Here is a 22,417-nt window from a genome sequence, read left to right on the forward strand (position 1 = left end):
TACTGGTTTCCATGCATTTTCGCAAAAAAATAGCTCAGTCCAAGACAAAAAATCTTTCATCTGTCCTTAGATTCTGTAAAAGACTCGCAGTGTAAATTAGTGTGAAAAGTTGCATGGTGTGTATAGATGTAAATTAAGTTTAGTTATATTTCATCAGTTCAGTTATGTAGGATTTAAAGTATAACAATGGCTGGAAGTGTCTACTCAGTACCGGTTGTTTTAAAGAAAGCCGCTCTTATGTTTCGTCGCCAACGTTAACGGACCAAGGGCTTCATTTGATTTAAAAGCTAGTGTAATATGGTATTTCACATCTCTTTCGTTCTATTGATTTTCCAGCAACAACTAATCGACGCCCTTGGAAATAAGTACAGCTTGACAACTTTTAATGGTCTATTCAGATCATAATATCTGAAAGTGATATAAATAACGACATACATAATGTTTGTTTAATTAATAAGCACAAAGTTGCTACTTTTTGTACAAATGATTCAAGCACCTGAACCCAAGAAGACAAGCACACGTACACAAAGTTATCCTTAATTAGAATCCAGTTTGGACGCATGGAGAGTTTTACAGCTACATGGCGACACACATGTTTAATTGTTAAGTTTCCACTATAGTCTATTTGCAGTTGCCTAATGTAAAAGACAACACGAACGAACCAATTCCTGAAAATAAACGGCAGTGAAATCTTACTTATTAAATTTAGTTGTTGTACAACATTTCATTTAATATGTTCCTGCTCTGCTTTCATATTGTTCTAGCTAAGCGTTGATTCACGTCAGTACAAAGATGACGTGTCATAAATGAGTGGTATCATATTTGCCGTCAAATGCTTGGTTCGTGTTTCCAACTAGCGCTTTATTTGTAACACCAGTTTCATTCACAACGAATGTCGGACTTATTGGCAAGTATTTTAAGCAGTTCACTCGCCGTATGTGGTTGCCAATAAATGGCAAGTCGTACACCTTTCTTTCCTCTAAGTCGCTAGCTTCACCTTTATCACTTAAGTTTTGTCTCCACGTTTTTAATCCTCGTTCTTCATCCGTACCAGGTACTGTATTATCCAAAATGAATCCTAATATGCCACCAACAAACATACCGGTACTGAGCAGTACGGTAAATAGTTGGTCAACGGTAGTATTTCCTGTTTTGATGCTATCGTTTTGTGCGATCCATTGTGAAAGGCTTAAGCCAAAGAAAATTGGAACTCCTACAACAAAAAGGTTTCTAGAGCTGTTAAGATCGATGTATTGCATATTTGATAGACCAACAGCTGTGACCATAGCAAACGTTACCATAAATGTTCCACCTAGCACAGGTTTGGGGATAATTAGGAACAGAGCGGCGAATTTACCAAAACATCCAAGTATAAGCATCATAAGACCTCCAATCTGAACAACACGTCGACTTCCGACTTTTGTAAGACCTATTACACCGATGTTTTCGCTAAAAGAAGTAGTCCCGTTTCCCGAGCCCCATGCTCCTGTTAGAACACAGCATATGCCTTCGATGAAAATGCCTCTGTTTACAGCATGCAAAGGAGGTGGTGGAGCACCAGATAATCTTGCGCATGCAAAGTAGTCTCCCACTGATTCCACCATTGCGGCAAGTACACCCGACAACATACCGAACACTCCGACGGTAGATATTGTTGGTGTGCCCCATTGACCTGGGTACGGGAAATTCACCCATTTAGATTTACTTAACACGTCAAGACTCGTATCAGTCCGCGCTAAATAACCCCATTTCTCTTTATCGTCAGGTAACACGTTTGTTGCGGTTAAAATGGAGCAAATTATAGTTGAAATAATCATCGACAACAGTATTGGAAATAACCCAAACACGTTAAGTCCTGATCTTTTACAACCATCTGCAGTACATGAGAATGTCCAAACTTTAAAATCCTTCATATATTGACTAAATATTGTTATAAGGAGCATAGTCATAACAGCAATCCACCATTGACCAGAGGACATTTTGGACCCCACCGGAAACAGAGAAATGCCCGTCAACGTGATTATAGGAATGATAGATAATGGGCCTATGAACTTGATCGCGTATGTCATAATCCCGAAAAATCCTATAACGACTTGAAATATAGAAGCAATTATTATAGCCCCCTGAATTTCTCGCACACGGCTTTGCCAAATCTCTCTGTGACCTTCGCTGCCAACTGGTGGCAATCCAATGTCTGTAAAGTTAACACTCTGTCCATATGTCTTTCTTGCCTCGGTATACGGACATTTCCATTGTGGTTGTGACATGATGGCGAGGGTCGGGACTACAAACGTTATCGTGCTTCCCTGAACGATTGGTAACCGTATGCCAATGGTGCTCTGGAGGAGGGTTGCTAGGCCAGAAACAAACAGGATTGTGCCGATGAGCTCGCTGACACCCACGTCATCGTCGTCCATACAGAAATGGTCCCGTAACATGAGAGGAGTGGAAATGATGCCGCTCACCGCCGTTACGTAGTGCTGCAAAGAGAGAAAAAAGGTGTTGCATTTAAAAAGAGATTTAGAAATCCAGTTCGGTGTAGTATATAAAATGGTATCACTCGTTTACGACTCCAGACATTTAGCAACATTAACGAAGAAAATTGACAATATGAAAATAATAATCATTATGTTTCAGACAGTTAAAGGGAATACCGCTGAAGTTAAGCACGCGTTTCTGTGCTGTACTTTAAACATTACAATGTAAAAATGAAAACATCGCATTCACATAATGTAGCTTTTCATAAAACCACAAGCGTTTTAACTGGATAAAAAGTCAATTGGTAAATAAAAAAATGATAGAAAGCAAACGTTTATCTGTAAATAAAGCTTGACTATTTAATCATGTTTGCTTTTCATCTTAATCTAAATTCTAAGCGGTACTATATCAGTATTTGTTAAGTGAAAATGAAAGTAAGCACTGCGATTTTGATTTTGCCATAACAAGAACTTCTAGGTAAATAACATTTCTTTGATTGTGTTATCAATCGGCAAGACGTCGTTAACAGTATGTACATGTATTATGATATTAGAAATATGAAGTTAATGTTTCATGTGTGTACTGTACGAGCGTACACTTGTTAAATAAGCTCATCTTGCAAGAAGGTATGATCAGAAAGATTTCCAAAGTTAATTAAATAACATTTACATAAAAGCGATCTACGGTCAACGTTAAGACAGCTTACCATAACAGTCGATGCTTACATTTTTTTCTTTTTAATCTGAAGTTGTATATAACTTACCGGCCCGCTCTAAAAGTAATTATATTTTATAATTACATCTTTTATGTGTATTGACTTTTGCATTTCAGTCAAATGTGCTCCGCTAATATAATAGTGTACATGCAGGATATTTTTTATTGGGATAACTGTGTGCATCCCATTCACCTACGGGGGCTGACTGGCCGGTCCTTATAATGCCATATGGCCCGAAGTAGTGTGTATTATTTCTTATATTATACCGAACACTTTTTACCATTTAATACTTTTAAAGCGGCTTTTATGTGTTTTATTGAACAAATCTAATAATGTTTACTTGCGAAACAAATGTCGTCGTGAAAATTGCAAGCAGTACTCACCAGTTTTATGACATCAGTGGTCCATATTATATTTTTGGCGAAGTCAGGACCGGTGTAACGTTGTAAAGTGACCCCCATAGAATAATGACCCCCCGGTCATTATTTTATATAAAATAATGACCCCCGGTCATTATTTTATATAAAATATTGACCGGGGGGTCATTATATTATGACTGGGGGGTCATTATATTATGACTCCTCACACGTAGAAAAATGACCCCTCACGTAGAAATGTGACCCCCTATAGAATAAGGACCCCCCCCCCAATCCAAACCTTGACCTAACCTATCTAAGGTACACTTGCACAACATAATTATCTTCATCCATAGACATCGGAGGAGAGATGGCACCAGTCCGTGCATGCGTCCATACTGCACGTTTTTTTTTGACCGCAGTTAGATGGAATTGATCCAAGCTTCAGGGATTACCACTACCGATGCCTATTTGTGTGGAAAGAAAAAATGGTTAAAGTCTCCGACCGAGAATCACTTGCCCCTCACCGTTGTGAGTTCGACGCCTACCAGGGTCGTGTATGGGTGACAGGCATACAAACTGTGCGCTGCTCAGTTTATCATTTAAAACATAGGCGATGGACTGCATAGGAACGTTCCATCAACAAAATACGCAACTACTTGTTGTAATTTACGGCCTGTTTGAATATCAACAATCAAAAATATTTATAATCACAGAACTAGCTAGTTTTCAGGGGGCGAGGGTGGCTGGATTTCAATCTAGTATCGTTGGACTTCTTACCAGAACTCGTCTAATCCTGATCTGATGTAACATACTTCGATAGCTTCCTCGCCTAAGAATCGAATCTGTGCAACTGGATTAGGAGTCAACTATATAAACCTCTCTGCGATTGAAATTAAATAATTATTAATTATACAAGCAGAATCACTGTAAGTGCACTGTAAGTGACAAGTGTTTGTTAGTGATTTGAATCATTTTCGTAGTCATCAAAGTTGTATAGTGATTAAACGTCCCACACAGATTAATGGAACTAGCAATGATGAATGACTTAAAAATATTATCCCTTTTTTCTTTTCATGACCATTCGAAAAGTGGTTTTAGAAATCATTTAGCACAAAAAGGATAAGCAATTCATGCAAAAGATCTGAGTTACAGGTTAATTACAGCAACCTCTTATTATCATAAATGTTCTTTCTTCCCCAGGACTGTGTACCATTGGAACAACCTACCACTTACTGTTGCCCTCCTCCCTACCCCTGAGCAGTTCAGTGCAGCTATATTTAAGAAATGAACGCCTTCTCGCGTCGGTTCACGATTATATGAATACAACAAGTCTCGTGCATAGTTCGTAAACCCCGAAGGGGTTTACGTTAACTATGCACGCTACTTGTTGTATTCATATACCCGTTGAACTATAGCGAGAAGGCGTTCATTTCTTATATTTATATTATCATTTATATTATTTCTACTTATATCAAAAGAATAATAGTCGATTTATTGGATTATCTTCTAAGAAAATCGATTGCATCTTATTAACACGACGATCGCGTCCGTTATTCGGAAGAGCGGTGGCCAGCCCATATGACGTCACGGAGACTTGTTTATTTCGTATGTGCCAATCAGATTGCGTGACGAAATATCTCGCTCATTTTTTGAAGGAATTTAACATTAACTTGAGATATATTTTAACCTTAATTAGAAGACGTGTCGCGCACACCACCCAGATCCGCTCGTCAAAGGTCAAGGTCACACTTGGAGTCGGCGCAAAATCCGTGTCCGGAGCATAACTTCTATATGGATGGAGGGATTTTAATATAATTTGGCATAAATGTTCTCCATGGCAAGGCGGTGTGTCGCGCGAAAAAATTATGTCTCTGTGGCAAAGGTCAAGGTCACACTTAGAGGTCAAATGTCAAATAACAAGTTCAAGGTTACATAGACCTTAAAACTGAAAACGGTTTCCGCTCAATAACTTAATTATTGTTCAACCTTCAGCTGCCAAACCTGATAGGATGATCACCCATATTGAGTAAATGACCCCTATTGTTTTTGGGGTCACAATATCAAAGGTCAAGGTCATTATCATTCTTTCATCTTCACAAATGTCCATTATGAATCTTTCTGTGAAAATTTAAACCTACAAAGCGGGCTCGACATCTGCCCGTGGGCATGCAGAATGTATTTCTAGTTAACCCTTTTAAACATTCTTTTAAATCTTTTTAAACTACTCTTTAAACCTTCTTGCGATTTTGACGCGCAACCATGTCTACGTCCCCGGGGGTGTTTGACATTACCGGAAGACAGACAGACAGACGGACGGACGGACAAACGGACAGACGGACGGACATACTTCTAATTTTGACCTAATATGACTCAGTTTTAAACTCACTCGAATTAACTAGCATTCTGACCAAATTTTATAAAGATTCATATAAAAATGTGGCCTCTAGAGTGTTTTTACTTTTGTGTGAATATAGATACGGGTCTTGGTAGCATTATCGTTGAATTTGCTAGATCTGATTTTATCACATGACATCGCTTGTTTTTCATGTAATATAATCATTACGAATTTCTTTATATTTAACACGTGTAATATAACTTTGACGTGACTCATTTCCGCCAATACATTCCATATAGAAAAAAGGCGTGAAAAGCGTGCGTACTCATAGCGTTAAAAAGGGTTTATTTTATATGTTTTATTTTTATGTTTTAAGTCATGTGATAAAACGAATCTCACATTCGTTGTCAAAAAATATAATATTTTATTAAACTCGTTCAAGAAAATGTTATAAAGCTCGCCCGAGGCTCGCTATGTAACATTTTCTTGAGCTCGTTTAATAAAATCTTATATCATATGACAACTCATGTGAGATCCTATATATCCGTGGTTCGGGAGTGTTGTTCGGTATATAATAAGGACAATTTCATAAACGAAAGGACTTTTTATTTAAAACTGTATGGAATATAGAGGCGAATCCAACAAAACGTCCCAGGGTGTTGACCTGTGCTTTGGTAAAACTACATGTCACATATGTTTATATCTTAAGCTATTATTTTAGTTAGTAAATCACACAAGGTATATTTAGCACGCATTGTTATGCTCATCAGATGCAATATGTTAAACCAAATTTAGCATAAATTGTATCGTTCTCCACTGAGTTGTTGATTTATTCTTGCACGTGTCACTTATCAATTAAGTATGTTTTCGACATCGCTCCAGTCACATACTATATTGAAAATATTTGCATCCACCTCGTCAGATAACCCACGCAGCCCTTCTACATTGTAAGGCGTGTTAGTAAAAGCCTTCACATATACAGTCTTTACACTTTTGTCAAGTTTTAATAGCAAGGCTTCGTCTGCGTAACAATTCACTAAAGCAGCATCTAATATGTCATCACTTATAAGGGCGTGGTATCTTTCTGGAATGTGGTTCCGAATTCGTTTGTATGGCTTTCTTGAGAACTCTTCGCCATCTACCTCTAGCACCGGGACAAAATGGTCGCTGGAATTCTGAATGTACACTGCTCGACCCCTTAAATTACCACCAATGAGGCCTAACGGTTTGTATTCTAACCAACGCCACTGTTCCTTACTGCCATACTGTGAATAAACATACACAACGCTTCTGGTGAGAGTTGCAAAAGCAAATATCTCCACTTCTGTTCCCCAAGTGTTTTCGGAGGCCATCATTGACGTGTCTAGATATCTGGAAACCGAATCACGTGTAATGCCTTTCATTAGAGTTTCGTTTTCTTTCATGAAGTCAACAATCGCTTGCCTTATCAAGCTATGGTGTGTTTGTACGCCAAAAACTAAATAACTGAATGTTCTAAACAAACAATTGCCATCCCCACGCATGTTTACAGTTTTAGTAGGTTTGGCGTCTCGTCGTATATATTTGTCTGGACCGGATGCATACGTGTTTTTGACTGCCGACTTAAATACACTCGAGATTTGTTCCTGCCATTCTTGATTAGATGGTCTGAATTGAAATGGTTGGGGTTCTTGATTAGTAGATTCTGTAGAATTGGTAGGTTGTGTTGCAACATCTTCTCGCGATACTCTTCTCTTTTTTGGAGGGAGATTGCAGTCGTCAGATTTATCGTTTCTTTTTGCAGGTCTTTCAAACGCTTTCTCGTTTGCTTGGGTTCCTGTTTCTTTGTTTATTAGACTGTGGTCATCTTTTGGACCTTCAGTTGGTCGCTTTTCTGTGTTATCTGTAGCAGCATCGTCATTACTCTGCCTATAGCGATTCAGTCTGTTCCCACTTACACTTGTTTTCATTCCTTCTAGGAAATAAGTGCCTTTTCCAGTTACTTTTGTTATTTTGAATGGTCCTTTCCATTTTAGACCCAATTTCCCTCCTTTTCTCGTCAATTTTCTGGTGTTATGAAGAAGGACTTGGTCGCCGACTTCAAAACCTGCTGTATCGTCTTTAGGTAGTGAAGAATCGTAATATTTCTTCTGCTTCGATTGTGCCGTTTTAATATTGGACGATGCTTCTTTTCTGTTGCACGACAGTTTAATGAACGAGTCTATTCTTTCCTTTAGTGACAATTCAGAGTCTTGGTTATCATCCGATTGCATTGCTAAGTCTAGTTCTATTGGTAAGCGTGCGTGCCTTCCAAACACAAGATAGAATGGTGTTTGTTTCGTCGACTCATGTTTAGACGTTCTATAGGCAAACAGTACGTATGGTAACTTAATGTCCCAATTTTTCTGCGACAAATCTACACTGTGCACAAGCATATCGCACAAAGTCCTGTTAAATCTTTCAGTATGTCCTCCTGTTTGTGGGTGATATGCTGATGCAATTCTATGTTCTATCCCAAACTGCTTGCAAAACTTTTCATTCAAGTCGTTGCAGAATTCTCTCCCCTGATCCGTTATTAATACGCTGGGGCAACCATGTGTCGTGACAAACTTTGTGAATACTGATAGTACAGTTTCAGATGACTTGTCTGGAATCCCTTCTGCCTCTACCCATTTTGTCAAATATTCTGTTATAACGACAATGTACTTGTTTCCTGAAATGTATAAATGTAAGCATTTTACAATACTTATTTTAATCAACGATGCATTGTCAAAGACAATACTAGTATATCCCCAGCCGATAGATGTTTCTTTTCAAGTTTGAGTTTGCATAGAAACTAGAATTTCATTCTGCATGTCTACGGGCCAGCATCGCAGTTTTAAGATGTTGCATAAAAATTCCCTCATGCATATAGGATATCCTCTAGAAAAGCACTTCTAATGACCTCTGTTATCTTTACCTTTAACTGGAGACCTGGTTGATGCGTGCGACACTAGATCTCATGGTAGTTAACATTTGTGTGAAGTTATAGTAAAAAAAATCTCTTCATGCAGTTACCAGATATGCCCTGCACAAGCATTTATCAGTGATCTCTAAGAAGACCTTTACCTTTGACCCATAAACCCAGTTCATGCGCGCAGAACTAGAACTCATGGAGGTGATCACTTGTGTGAAGTTTTTACAGAAATTCCTCCATTTTCATTCAAATTGGAGTTATGGTCCGTAAAAATCAGGACGGACACATGCACGCACATATAGCGAACATCAAAACCTGGCGACTAAGGGTCGAGTTCACCGAAGGTGGGCTCGACAAAAATGGAAGGAAAATAAAAAAGCACTACTCTGTTTCTTAATAATATCTTTCTCAAGTTTACAGTTGATATGTTCTATACAAACTACTTTAAGAAAAAAATCCCCCATTCATTTCGCTTGAAAATTGCAAATTGCTAGTCAAATGCTATAACTCTTAAAAAAAATAATTGAAATCTGGCCAATAGTCTTCAAGAAATAGCCCGGAAACAAAATTTGGACGGACGGACAGACGGGACAGACGGACGGAGGGCAATCCTATCTCGGTTACACCGGTAGGGGAGTTCCATAAAAAAATTCAATGTACTTTTGGAGATATAGTGGAATCCAGTTAGGTTAAAGATGTGTTGAATGTTTTTTAAAGCAGACAGACAGACGGACGCAAAAACGAAAAAAATAAATAAATAAAAAGACGTGCATAATCTCCATATTGCCCTTTATCACTATTCCAAGTTTCATGAATTTTTTTTAAGTATTTTGAAGATATCGCGGGATCCAGATTTTCGGACGGACGGACGGACAGACGGACGGACGGACAGACTGACGGAGGGCATTCCTATAGTCCTCGTAGGGGACTAATAAGCCTGATCATATTTGACTGACAGGTCATAAACAGCTGGTACATTGACATATCAGCTGGCAACCGTCGACGGCGTTTAAGTTACAGAACTATCAAAATTTAATTTAATAAACTATGGTTTTCCCGTAAAAATACAGAACTATCAAAATTTAATTTAATAAACTATGGTTTTCCCGTAAAAATACGACATATATTTACAGTGCTTAAAAAGAAATGCAGTTGCTTTCGCACATGGCCCTGTTTCACATGGGCGGTCGCTTTGCTTGTAACTAATCGTAAACTGCGTAAAATCTATTTCAGTTTACCACCACTCAACAGGTGCATTACCGATACGTCTCTACCGCTCCAGTAACTAAAAATCTCAAGTTAAACTGACTACAATGTATTACAACGTTTCAAATGAGTACGGTGGTACAGAGGTGAAATACCCAGTAGGTTGTTTTCCACCATCATTTAGCATTAACTTCACCGTCAAACCACGTGAAGACTGGACATGGTGATTTTATCAATATAAGTATATTGTAACTTAGCAAACTGATCCTTATAGAAATATGAGTCGCATCATTACTTTTATGCATAATAGTGACTAAAAATGAGCAGTGCAACCGTTGGTACTATGTGAAGGGCGTTTTCTATGTGTAGGGGAGATGTAAAATTATGACCCCCAGTCACAGTTTATGACCGGGGGCACAATATTATGACTCTGCCTCACACAGAAAATAACCCTCATATAGTGGTTTGTGTGAGACTCATTTTCCTATGTGTGGAGGAGTCGTAATATTATGACCCCCGGTCACAGTATTATGACCCCCCGGTCATAGTATTATGACCCCCGGTCACAGTATTATGACCCCCGGTCATAGTATTATGACCCCCGGTCATAGTATTATGACCCCCAGTCATAGTATTATTACGGGGGTCATAACATTATTATGCCCTGTGGTGCCGCATAGCGGTGTTGCCGCATAAAGGTGGTCGGACTCGTTTATGCGGTGATTTTCAACGCATATAGAGGGTGACCACCTTTATGCGGCGACATGCCACGCATAAAACAACTAGATATGTGTCCATAGGACACTGGTGCACCCCTACATGATGCTTAGTAACATGTTATATCATTTGATCTTTAGCGCATATTAAGTTTGTCTTAAAAAGGTTGTTGTGCTCAAGCATGAAGAAAACTAATAAATAAATAGCAAAGTTTTAGTCACTTTTGGGAAATTTCAAACTTTAAAGTCCCATAAGGCTTTTATTTTTATGTTAAAAATGGGTTTAACATTTGTCTAAATAGGGAATGTCAACAATAAAACGTAAAGAAACACTCACTTTTAATTATCCTACATGTAAACATATAGTAAAAAGAATTAAGGGAGGTAATAAAATATTTTGTTTTCCTTATAATGCTTATTGGATATACAAATCTGTTAAAAAGCTTTAAGAAAACAGTTATTTCTTATATAATTTAACTTGAAAAATATATAATTTCTTTAGTATACTTTAGTCACAAAAATAGTGGCAGCCACTCCAAACACAAAGGCCTTATGAGGCTTTAAATTTGAAGGTCAAGGTCATTCAGAGGCCAAGGTTATCTTCATATTAATTTTTTGAAGGTCCAGTTCAAAGCTTTGTTGTGTTCAAATATGAAATTAATAAGTATATTAATACCAAAATTATTACTTCACAAATATTTCCTTATATAATGTATAGTGAATAAAACAACAAAGGGCCATAATTCTGCTAAGACTAAACGCAGCAAAAATTCCTGTCTGTACGATCATCAACATATTAAGGTTGATCATCTGTGAAAGTTTGAACAAAATCCCCCAAGCGGTGTAGGAGGAGTTGCGTTCACAATTTTTTTTCCATATATAATGTATAGTGAATAAAACATCAAAAGGCCATAATTTTGCTAAAACCAATCACAGCCAAAATTCCTGTCTTTACGATCATCTACACATTAAGGTTGATCATCTGTGAAAGTTTGAACAAAATCCACCAAGCGGTGTAGGAGAAGTTGCGTTCACAATTTTTTTCCCTATATAATGTATAGTGAATAAAATATGCCCCCACTTAAGATGGAATGACCTTCGGAACTTAAGACTTTTTCAGAGGAAGAGAGAGTGAGTACATAAAACTAGATCCTGGTCTGGTTGAAACTTCATAGAAGTAACTAGTAATTATCGTTTATGTTTTAATGGGTTTCTTTATGCGGCGAAAGGGGGCCTTTCTGCCGCCTAAACATGCCCTCTGCATGCGTTGAAAATCGCCGCATAATTTTGTTTGACCATCTTTATGCAGCAACACCGCTATGCGGCACCACAATGCCCCGACATATATTGTCTACGAGTCAAAGTCACCAGGGTCTACCAAAGCAGCCCAACAAACCGACAGACAAAACTTACCCTGATAAGAGGTTTCTAGAGGACCTATAAGGTCCATGCCCACTTGCTTGAAAGCCTCGGCGGGAACTGTGATAGGTCGCAGTGGCTTCTTTGCTTTCTTCAGGTTCACCTTTCTTTGACAGTTGTCGCAGTTCTGTATAAACGTGTGTACATCTTCGAAACATCCTTTCCAGTAAAACCTAGTCGAAATCTTTTCCCATCTGAAACAAAGCAAACATAACTATTAGTCCAGATAAGTTACCAAAATACAGTCAACCTTGCCTTAGCGACTCACTGATTTAGACAACTTCCTGCCGTATACGACCCTGTTTACGACCGCCTGACGTAAAAAAATCTATATAAAGTCACTGACTGAATTAAAAGACTCCCTGTCTGACGCCACAAACGACCGTAATGTTTGCACCCCGTGATGATAATATGGCTTAATTAAACGAATTTCATGCATTTTTCAGTCATTAACATATAGCGCTTCGGATCTTGGATTTCTTACCAGCGTGTTAACTTTACTGTGTGCTATGGCAAAAATGTTTATTTTTCTCTTTTATTATCTGAGTTAAGTCAATTTAACCATAACTTCTAATATGTCCAAAATTGGACGATCTGTGGATGCACGAGTTCATTTTATATAATCCGTACGAACAACTTTTCTTGTGAGAAAATCGAATTGGAGCTACCAACCTAATTAAAATTTCGAAATTTCAAAATCCCTGCTCCTTTTAGTATTACCAAACAATAATAAAATATGATGGAAATATAATCTCATATAAACCTATCCATTACCCGATGAATAAACGCGGGATTTGAAAACTCAACCGATGTGCAGTAATATGATATCACGGCAGACAAAATGGCTTGCAAAACAAGTAAAAAGGAATTAGACAAATAATAATGCAAATACGTATACATATTCTAAATAGGGAATATCTTATATCAATTTAAATACCATAATCCAAGAAAAAGACAGGCATCAGGATTTACAAGAACAAATAATAAATTGAAACACTTGACGTTAGTGGACCTGAATTAAAAGACTCCCAGTCATACGTGACCTTTTTGTTAAGGTCTCACGGAAAGTCACCTATTACAAGTTTCACTGTAGTATCATTACTAAAAATAAAGCTAGCCATGGATGCACCTGAGACAAGTTGAAATCCAATACATGTTGTTCTAAATGTTCTAAATGACGATAGAATTATTAGAATTAGTTTTGAGTTTACATAAGCAACTTTCAATGACTGTGGCGTAGTGGTATAATGGAAGAATGCGGAACACTACACATGTTATGATCATGGGTTCGATCCTCATAAGTGCACAGATACAACCTTTTCCTTTTCGGCGGAATTCAAATACTTTCCTGGCATTCTTATAGTTTACTTGGAGGATACTGTCTACTTATTATGTGTACTCGGACCTTATTTGAATTATACATGCAAAATCGAGATAAGTGAGGTTCTCGTGATTTAGATTTTTACATAACATTACTAAATACAAACTATGTAATTCTTTCCAAAAATGAAATAACAAGAGCTGTCACTGTAAGAGACAAATGCCCCCCTAGCACATTGACCTTAATTTGACCTTTGACCTTGAAGGATGACCTTGACCTTGAAATGTTTGAACTCAAAATTTGCAATTCTGTGAAGTTTGATTCAAATCCATTCAATAGTAAAGAAGTTATGGCTGAGACACGAAAAAATTGAACTTTGACCTTTAAGTGTGACCTTGACCTTGGACCTGGGGGACCCGAGAGTTGGATGCGACACACCGTCTCATGGTGCTTTACAATTCTGTGAAGTTTGATTCAAATCCATTCAATAGTAAAGAAGTTATGGCCAAGACACGAAAGATTTGAACTTTGACCTTTAAGTGTGACCTTGACCTTGGACCTGGGGAACTGAGAGTTGGACGCGACACACCTTCTCATGGTGCTTTACAATTCTGTGAAGTTTGATTCGAATCCATTCAACAGTTAAGAAGTTATGACGAAGACACGAAACGGGACGGACGGACGGACGAACGAACGAACGGACGAACGGACAGACAGTGCAATCACTATATGCCTCCCACTTTGTGGGGGGGGGGGGGGGGCATAAAAAAAACTTCCTCACTTGAGGTTCGAACCCACAACCGCTATCGTCATAGATCTGAACGATACCACTGGGCCAGCGACTCTATATGAGAAATTAATATCTGTAATTTCATTAAGTACAGAGCATTTTAGAGGACAATTAAATTAAAGTGAATATGCTAATGCATCAAGTAAATAAAATACTTATCAAAACAATAACATTTACCTGGAGTCATCCGATCATTACACCCCTATTTATTGACAATAAACTCGTATCTCATAATCAGCTTTTTTAAACGGACTATACTTTAATATTGCACACTGCATATCAAAATAAACCAGTATCATTTACTATTGGCATGAAAAGCGGACAATATATAGACAAAACACTTTATTTCAGTTTTATCTAATAATGGAATGATCCAAAGACCTGTTCACCTATATTATAAACTTTAAAATCAAGTACCGTTATATATTCTTTACCTTTTTCAGTATAATGGTTTTGTCAGCGAAAACCAAAATATTGCGTTCGGACTGTTCTCACAATATATTTACAGTTATTATAATCGAAAATTAATCATAACTGATACAAAGATCTAGAGCTTAATGTTAGTTTGTAAAACGACTCATCTGATACGCCTTATTTATACATACATGACTGTTTTAAAGCATGAAATAACTTTGAGAGTATCCCCTGCCTGTCGGTTGTTCGCTCTCAGTGTCCGTGTCCGTCATAATCCGTACAAGTCTAATAACAAGATAGTTGTCTCGTTATAACGAGATACTTAGTCGTTTTTACGAGATATTTATCTCGTTATTACGAGTTCAGTCACGTTTTGACGCTTTTGTTATTCAGCTTTCGTACTAATTTAAATAATCTTAAATGTCATATCTAACACAGGCTCACAGGAATCACAAGTTCCTTTTTGGTCATGATAATGAAATCATTATATCAAACTTACGTTTTTGAAACTCCCAAATGTCCTCCGTGATCTGATGCATGCATGCTCTGAATGATGTCATCTGTCTTCCCTTTCTTAACAACTTGCAAACGTTTTGATGAGCTGGTTTTCTTATAATACAACCCGTCATCAAAAATAAAAGGTTTGCACTTTCTACGAAAATTCCTCTTTTTGTTCTTGTCTTTTACAGAAACGGGATACTTCCCATTTTTTACAAACTCTACAACATCTGTGTAATCTTTCTCGTCCATGCTGCAAGGTTGGACTGACTGCTTACCACAGACCTTTATATATACACGCGTTTACGTAGAACTGCTTTCGGTGTCGCTGTCGTTTTCTTTGATGTTGAACGAGCGGCTTTTCTGAGGTAAATCAAAGGAACTATTTTTAGAAATGATGCAGTCTGCATAAAACATAAAAAACACCGCTCAGTGACATCATGGACTTTGATGTAAGTCATGGCACGAACAGTGACTGCTTAAATAGCTCCTCAAAGCCTTGCATTTTTAACACATTCGTTTTAAGCAATGCCTCCACGGTATGAACAAAGGCTATCTAACGTCAGATGAAGTAGAACAATGTTGTCTTTGAAGTTGAATCATATACAGCTACGTTAAAGCGACTTATGTATATTGTATTACATTGATGATAATTTAAATGAAATTCAAATGGAAGCAATTTTATATTTCATTTCAATAGATGTAGACACAGCAGCTTCTGCAGCAGTAACATGCAGCGGCTCCAGAAGCAAAAACAACAACAACAAATATAAAAGCCATAGAAACACGACAGTGACTTGAATTGATATAGATATGTTAGTAACAGGCTAAGTGGGGGGGGGGGGGGGTCAATATTTTACAGATAAAATCGGGGGGTCATTATTTTATAAGGGGAGTCAGTATTTTATAGAAAATGGTCATTATTTTATATAAAATAATGACCGGGGGGTCATTATTCTATGGGGGTCACTTTACAACGTTACACCGGCCAAAAACATGACATGGACCGCTAACGTCATAAAAACTGGATTTATATTAAAATACATTGATATACGGACCGATCAACTGTACATACACAAAGAAGGGGAACATATATGTAAGGTATAATGTAACACTTAAGTTACTTGCTAATTTAAGATATTGAAATTTGATTATTAATCAAACCAAACAGGTGGTTTTCAACGTTGAAATATCATTAAATTGGCATGTTGGTTTAAATTGACATGTATAAGACTCGCGTTGGATATAAAATATATTATGATTTAAGGAATTAATTGCGAGGTTGATGTCATTATTGGGGTATGAACGCAATTGGGCTGGTCAAAGTACGCGTGGAGTCATATCCCCGATAATGACATCCACCCCGCAATTCATTCCTTATATTTACACCAATAGCTCATATTTCATTCAAGAATTGTAAAAAAATACTTCATTTCATTTAAGAAAACCTTTCAGTAATCCTTAGAACGACCCGACTGTAACCGGAAACCGGTCATTTTTTTTTCAAAATACGCCACAATAACGCGGGAAAAGATCAACCACTTGAAATCACTTTTAAACGTAAAATTGAAACAATAGGGCAACAATACATTTAAAATATAATAAATTGACACTTTCTTAAATGTTGATTTATATTTTAGGGGACCTGCTGACACAATACAAACAAAAACAAGATCAATAGTTTTCATGTATATTGTTATGCGATTAATTGCGATCCGAACATATCCGAAGATGTCGAAAAGCTGTTCATTTGAGGTGTAAATATTTAAGGAATGAATTGCGGGGTTGATGTCATTATCGGGGTATGAACGCAATCGTGTTGGTCAATGTGTGTGGAGTCCCGCAATTCATTCCTTATATTTACACCAATAGTTCATTATTTCTTTCAAGAATTGTTAAAAACTACTTCATTTCATTCAGTAATCCGTTCTTACCCATTCTGTAAATAGAACGACCCGACTATAACCGGAAACACTTTTTCAATGACGTCACAATAACGCGGGAAAAGATCAACCGCTTGAAATCACTTTAAAACGTAAAAATTGAAACACTTCTGGCACCAATATATTTCAAATAAAATAAACTAACACTTTCTAAAATGTTGATCTATATTTTACGGGACCTGCTGACACAATACAACCAATAACAAGATCAATAGCTTTCATGTGTATTGTTATGCTATGATCCGAACATACCCGAAGATGTTGCGTTCATCGATTGATGAACGCAATTGCCGAAAGGCAGTTCATTTAAGGAATGGAAGTTGAGGTGTAAATATTTGATTATGGTCGTTGCCCGACGTTGAAATATGACGTCTAAAACACTTTCAAATCCAACTATTATACAACGTTATTTTAATGTTGGGGTCCTCATATGGCATAACGTCCCCCAAAATGTGGTTGAGCATTAACGCTTTTTTCCGTTCCATATGTCCTACCTTTCCATGAAACTTGGATGAAACTTTAATCTTATTGCGACAACATTTAAAACCCATATTCTATGGTTAAACAATGAGATCATGATATCCGACATCTGAACTTAGAAAATGAATATTCAGATGATTATGTAAGCCAGTAGGGGACTTTGTATTGCATGGCAACACTACGAAAGGACTGTGGTGACATTTCAAGTTCAAACATATTCCAAGATTCACGATTTCAACTTCACGAAATCATTAAATCTTAATGTTGTAGATATGAACTCGCGGAGTTGAATTCGTGAAACCGTGATTTCTTGAAGTTTAAATAATAAATTCTTGATATTTTGATTTCTAAATGTCCCTACTGGTCTTTCGTATAATACTCAATTATTTTGTGTCTATGCCAAAGGTGACACCCAGACACGTTTTGTCACACAGTTTTTATAATTCGCATCATGACTAGATTTACAAGTAAATATATGTGTTGTTTTAAGAACACTAGATCTAGGTTCAATGTCACAATGTTATAAAGGTCAAATCATTTTACCTTGTCATACATTTTACTATTTATATGTTATATAATATTGTGTTTAATACATACCGCTGCGCATACTTCACTTTTAAAAAGGGATAATAAAGTTGCTGCTATTAATTAGTCATGTTAATTAGTCAGATTTAACAAATCAGATGCATGTCATCTATTATATGGTATTGTTAGAGAGCATATATATAGTGAAGTATACCAGTAACCCTATCCACTAGCGGGTCCAGGGGGGAGGGAGTGCATATCCCCCACCTAAACTCATCTAAGTTTTCTTTTTATTATTACATAGGAAAAATAAAGTAATAAAATACGCCTAAAACACCATTTCGGACTAGAAATGAATAAAAAAATATTCGGGGAGTACCCCTTAACCACCCCTGCCAACACTTTAAACCAAATAAATTTCGGTTGTGAGGAAGGGGGCAAATCAAAAGGTAACGCACCGAAGTAACGCCCGCTCTTACGCCAAATCCTGGATCCGCCCTGCTATCCCCAAAGTAGAGGTGTACCTCTACATTTAGAGGTGCCGGTTTTTATATTCAAGTTCATCTCTTTACTTGGGGTAATCAAAAACATGTTCAATGTACACCTACAAAAGAAATAGACGCACCTCTAAACATAGAGGTACACCTCTATTTTGTATTTTAAAAAATTGAGGTGCACCTCTGTTTTTAGAACGTACACCTCCAAATTAGATGGAGGTTTACCTTTTTAATTTATGATACACTTACGAACTGATATTCACTCAAAAATATGGCGACTGGTAGCTAAAATTGATAAACGAGCGATAAACGAAATGTTAAAAGTTTCAAAATTGCTCAAATCACTTAATTATTGTTCTGCTTAAATTGATATTTCTATATTTCAAGAACCCCAAATTGAAAAGAACATGCATATGGGGATAAATAAGTGAATGATATAAGTTGAATTAACCATTCTGTAAAAAATTAAATCATTTGACACGGCAGAATTCTATGGAGATTGCTGACTGTTATGGATGTTGGCATTTACGCAGCAACTCATGTCTTTCCAATGTCTATAAACGTATAAAGAGTTAAGTATGTCAATTTTGTATGTATAGCCATGGGATTTCAGCCACTTTCTGCAAGGGATCATTTCCATAACTTATTCAGTTTTTAGCTTGTTTTCTTTCCACCCTGTCTTTAAAAAACAATTAAACGCTGTTTTGCAAGGATTTGACGTTATAGAGGGCGCACTTTGGAGCACACTTTGAAGCGCACCTTCGTTTTTGTGTCTTCATTCCCAGGAAACACATTTATAAGCTCTAAATGAAATAATATGTGTTTAATTTTGCTAGTTGTAGTCAAAAGGTATATTCTGCTTACAAAAGTGCATTTTTTAAACATAAATGATTTACATAAAAGAACATTTGAACAATTTAGTGTTGTATCGCTAATCAGTAGTGTAAATGCATTAAAGAGCAATTAAACATCCCACAGACAAACATCAGAGCATTAAATACATTACCTGAAATCCAAGAATCAAGCACAAATACAGCGGTGGTATATCTTGCACCGAGTAGATTACTCGTGGCCGGAGAGCTTGCTGGTCCCTCTTCACGTCTTTCAATCCTTCCGGTGACTCCGTGTTGTCAGCCGCCATATCTATGTCTGGTTCTGCAGAACTATCCATGATATATGTGTGGTATGTTCTTCGTTGTTGCTTAAAACGAAATATATTATAAGTTTATTCTTATTTTTAACTTGCAAAGTCAAAACACGCGTACTGTTTCCTCCAGTTTCTCTCTCAGTGCGGTATGCACACTAACACGCGTACTGTTTCCTCCAGTTTCTCACTCAGTGCGGTATGCACACGATCACGCTGTTATATGTTTTAGCTTGTTGAAACTAAATACAAAAAGTACAATGTTCATTCACCGTGAACAGTGTTTCATTTAAGATTGAGCAAAGCCTACTTTCTTGTAAAGTTTATAAAGGCATTCCCATTAAGTTGTCTCTTTTGCATCAATCTTGTTAACACTGCCGTCGTGCATTCTTCACAAAACTAACGTAGCGACCGCCTAATTAAGTAAAACCTGGAGCTAATCAATCTTGACATGCTTCGTTAATTTCACAGCCAGTTGGGTTTGTTGTTAAGGAAAGCATATGTACAAGAATGCCATCTTGCAAGTATTTGCTTAAAATTAAATTTAAATGACATATTGTAATAAACTGGGGAATTCGTTTATTTGTGTGCATTTATGGCTAGAGCTAATCTTCATATCCTTGTGTTTTGGGCGGATGGACATCAGGCATTACACAGCCAAGATGAGTGACGAGTGATGAGTTCTGAGTCTATGACTTGTCGTACTCTCATATATATATATATATATACATCATATTGCAACGACCTATATTGTCAGGGCAAAACTTTTTAAAGCCAGGGTGATGTGGAAACACAAGGAGCACCGAGTTTATAGTGTATTCTTGTGTCTTTGAATCATGAACATCAAACACATGTATAGCTATCAGATAACCGTTTAAGTTGCATGGGCTCTCACGTTTTCTATATTTTGTAACAATTAATTATCCATCGTTAAAACAACTTGCTATTTATGTAAGGTCAACTTACTAGACCAATCGAATTTACGTAAGCTCAAACTACTAAACCTATCAGATTTACGGGTACTCTCAAACCCAACCGAGCTATCCGACGTCAAAAGTCAAGCTCAGATATACGGGTGTTATCTATTACCAAACTTAGCTATCAGACTTCAAAAGCCAAGCTATTGATCCCGAAAGGAACGTTGTTTATATAGAGAGCAGGAGATGCCCACGTGATCGAAACTGACCAATGGCGGCTGCACCTAAGAAACGTCCGACCAACTACCGGAGGACCGGTGAAATGCTTACCAATCACCGAAGGACCGGAGGACCGCCCTGACAGAACAGAGGGACCGATAAGGCGGTACTCACAGTGCCCGCTTGGAGGTCCGGCAGCCATGACAGTTTGTTTGCAATATTAAAAATACAACGACAAGACATAAAATCAAGCAATAGCGAAGTGGCTCAAAATATAAATGTGGATTATAGGACAACTGTGAATACATAAGGTTCATCTAATTAAGAAGATGATGGAACATTTATATTTAACAGTCAAAATACATTCAACACGTATATGTAAGGAGGGTGGAGACCCCCCATGTACATAGCAACAGAAATAAAAGGACTGGATGGACTTTAGACAGACTAAGGTAAGTGGTACGTTAAAGTATCAATTTATTAAAAGTACCATTGTCTTTAAATATATCTTAGAATTGTATATCAGTTGCACAGAAGGATGTCAGTAAATATCTATGTGAGTAACCTGTATAACGAAAGGGTTATTACACACTCCCCAACCCTAAAAAACAAAGTTCTCCTGATTTTTTTGCAAATTTGCCTCAAACTAAAATGTCATTTGAGCCACTAAAGATATAATCCTAATAAGTAACACAGGTTTTAATTACCAAACTTTTGAAACATTATTGATCACCATGTAACACAAGTGGCCAAGCACAGTCATCGACACGTTCACGTGACACATGTACCACATGTGTCCAAGCACAGCCATCGACATGTTCACTGTCACATGTACCACATGTGGCCAAGCACATCTATCGACACGTTCACTGTAACCATGTACCACAAGTGTCCAAGCACAGCCATCGACACGTTCACTGTCACATGTACCAAATGTGGCCAAGCACAGCCATCGACACGTTTACTGTCACCATGAACCACATGTGTCCAAGCACAGCCTTCGACACGTTCACTGTAACCATATACCACATGTGGCCAAGCACAGCCATCGACACGTTCACTGTAACCATATACCACATGTGGCCAAGCACAGCCATCGACACGTTGACTGTAACCATGTACCACATGTGGCTAAGCACAGCCATCGACACGTTCACTGTCACCATGTACCACATGTGGCCAAGCACAGCCATCGACACGTTCACTGTCACCATGTACCACAAGTGGCCAAGCACAGCCATCGACACGTTCACTGTCACATGTACCACATGTGTTCAAGCACAGTCATCGACACGTTTACTGTCACCATGTGCCACATGTGGCCAAGCACAGCCATCGACACGTTCACTGTCACCATGTACCACAAGTGGCCAAGCACAGCCATCGACACGTTCACTGTCACATGTACCACATGTGTTCAAGCACAGTCATCGACACGTTTACTGTCACCATGTGCCACATGTGTCCAAGCACAGCCATCGACACGTTCATTGTCACCATGTACCA

At 37.6% G+C, this 22,417-nt stretch overlaps 1 protein-coding gene across 1 annotated transcript; it reads right to left on the reverse strand.

Moving 5' to 3' along the window:
• Positions 1-464: 464 nt before the first annotated feature.
• On the reverse strand, positions 465-22,152 carry LOC128204728 (solute carrier family 23 member 1-like). The gene is made up of 6 exons (XM_052906131.1): positions 21,877-22,152; positions 19,666-19,832; positions 12,158-12,357; positions 7,615-7,841; positions 6,778-7,152; positions 465-2,480 (listed from the first exon to the last, which is right to left on the reverse strand). The coding sequence occupies exons 1-6, from the start codon at positions 22,150-22,152 to the stop codon at positions 801-803; spliced, it is 2,925 nt and encodes a 974-aa protein (XP_052762091.1). The 3' UTR covers positions 465-800.
• Between the last annotated feature and the right edge of the window lie 265 nt (positions 22,153-22,417).

Source organism: Mya arenaria, chromosome 10 (assembly GCF_026914265.1).
Source record: "Mya arenaria isolate MELC-2E11 chromosome 10, ASM2691426v1".
Taxonomy (NCBI): domain Eukaryota; kingdom Metazoa; phylum Mollusca; class Bivalvia; order Myida; family Myidae; genus Mya; species Mya arenaria.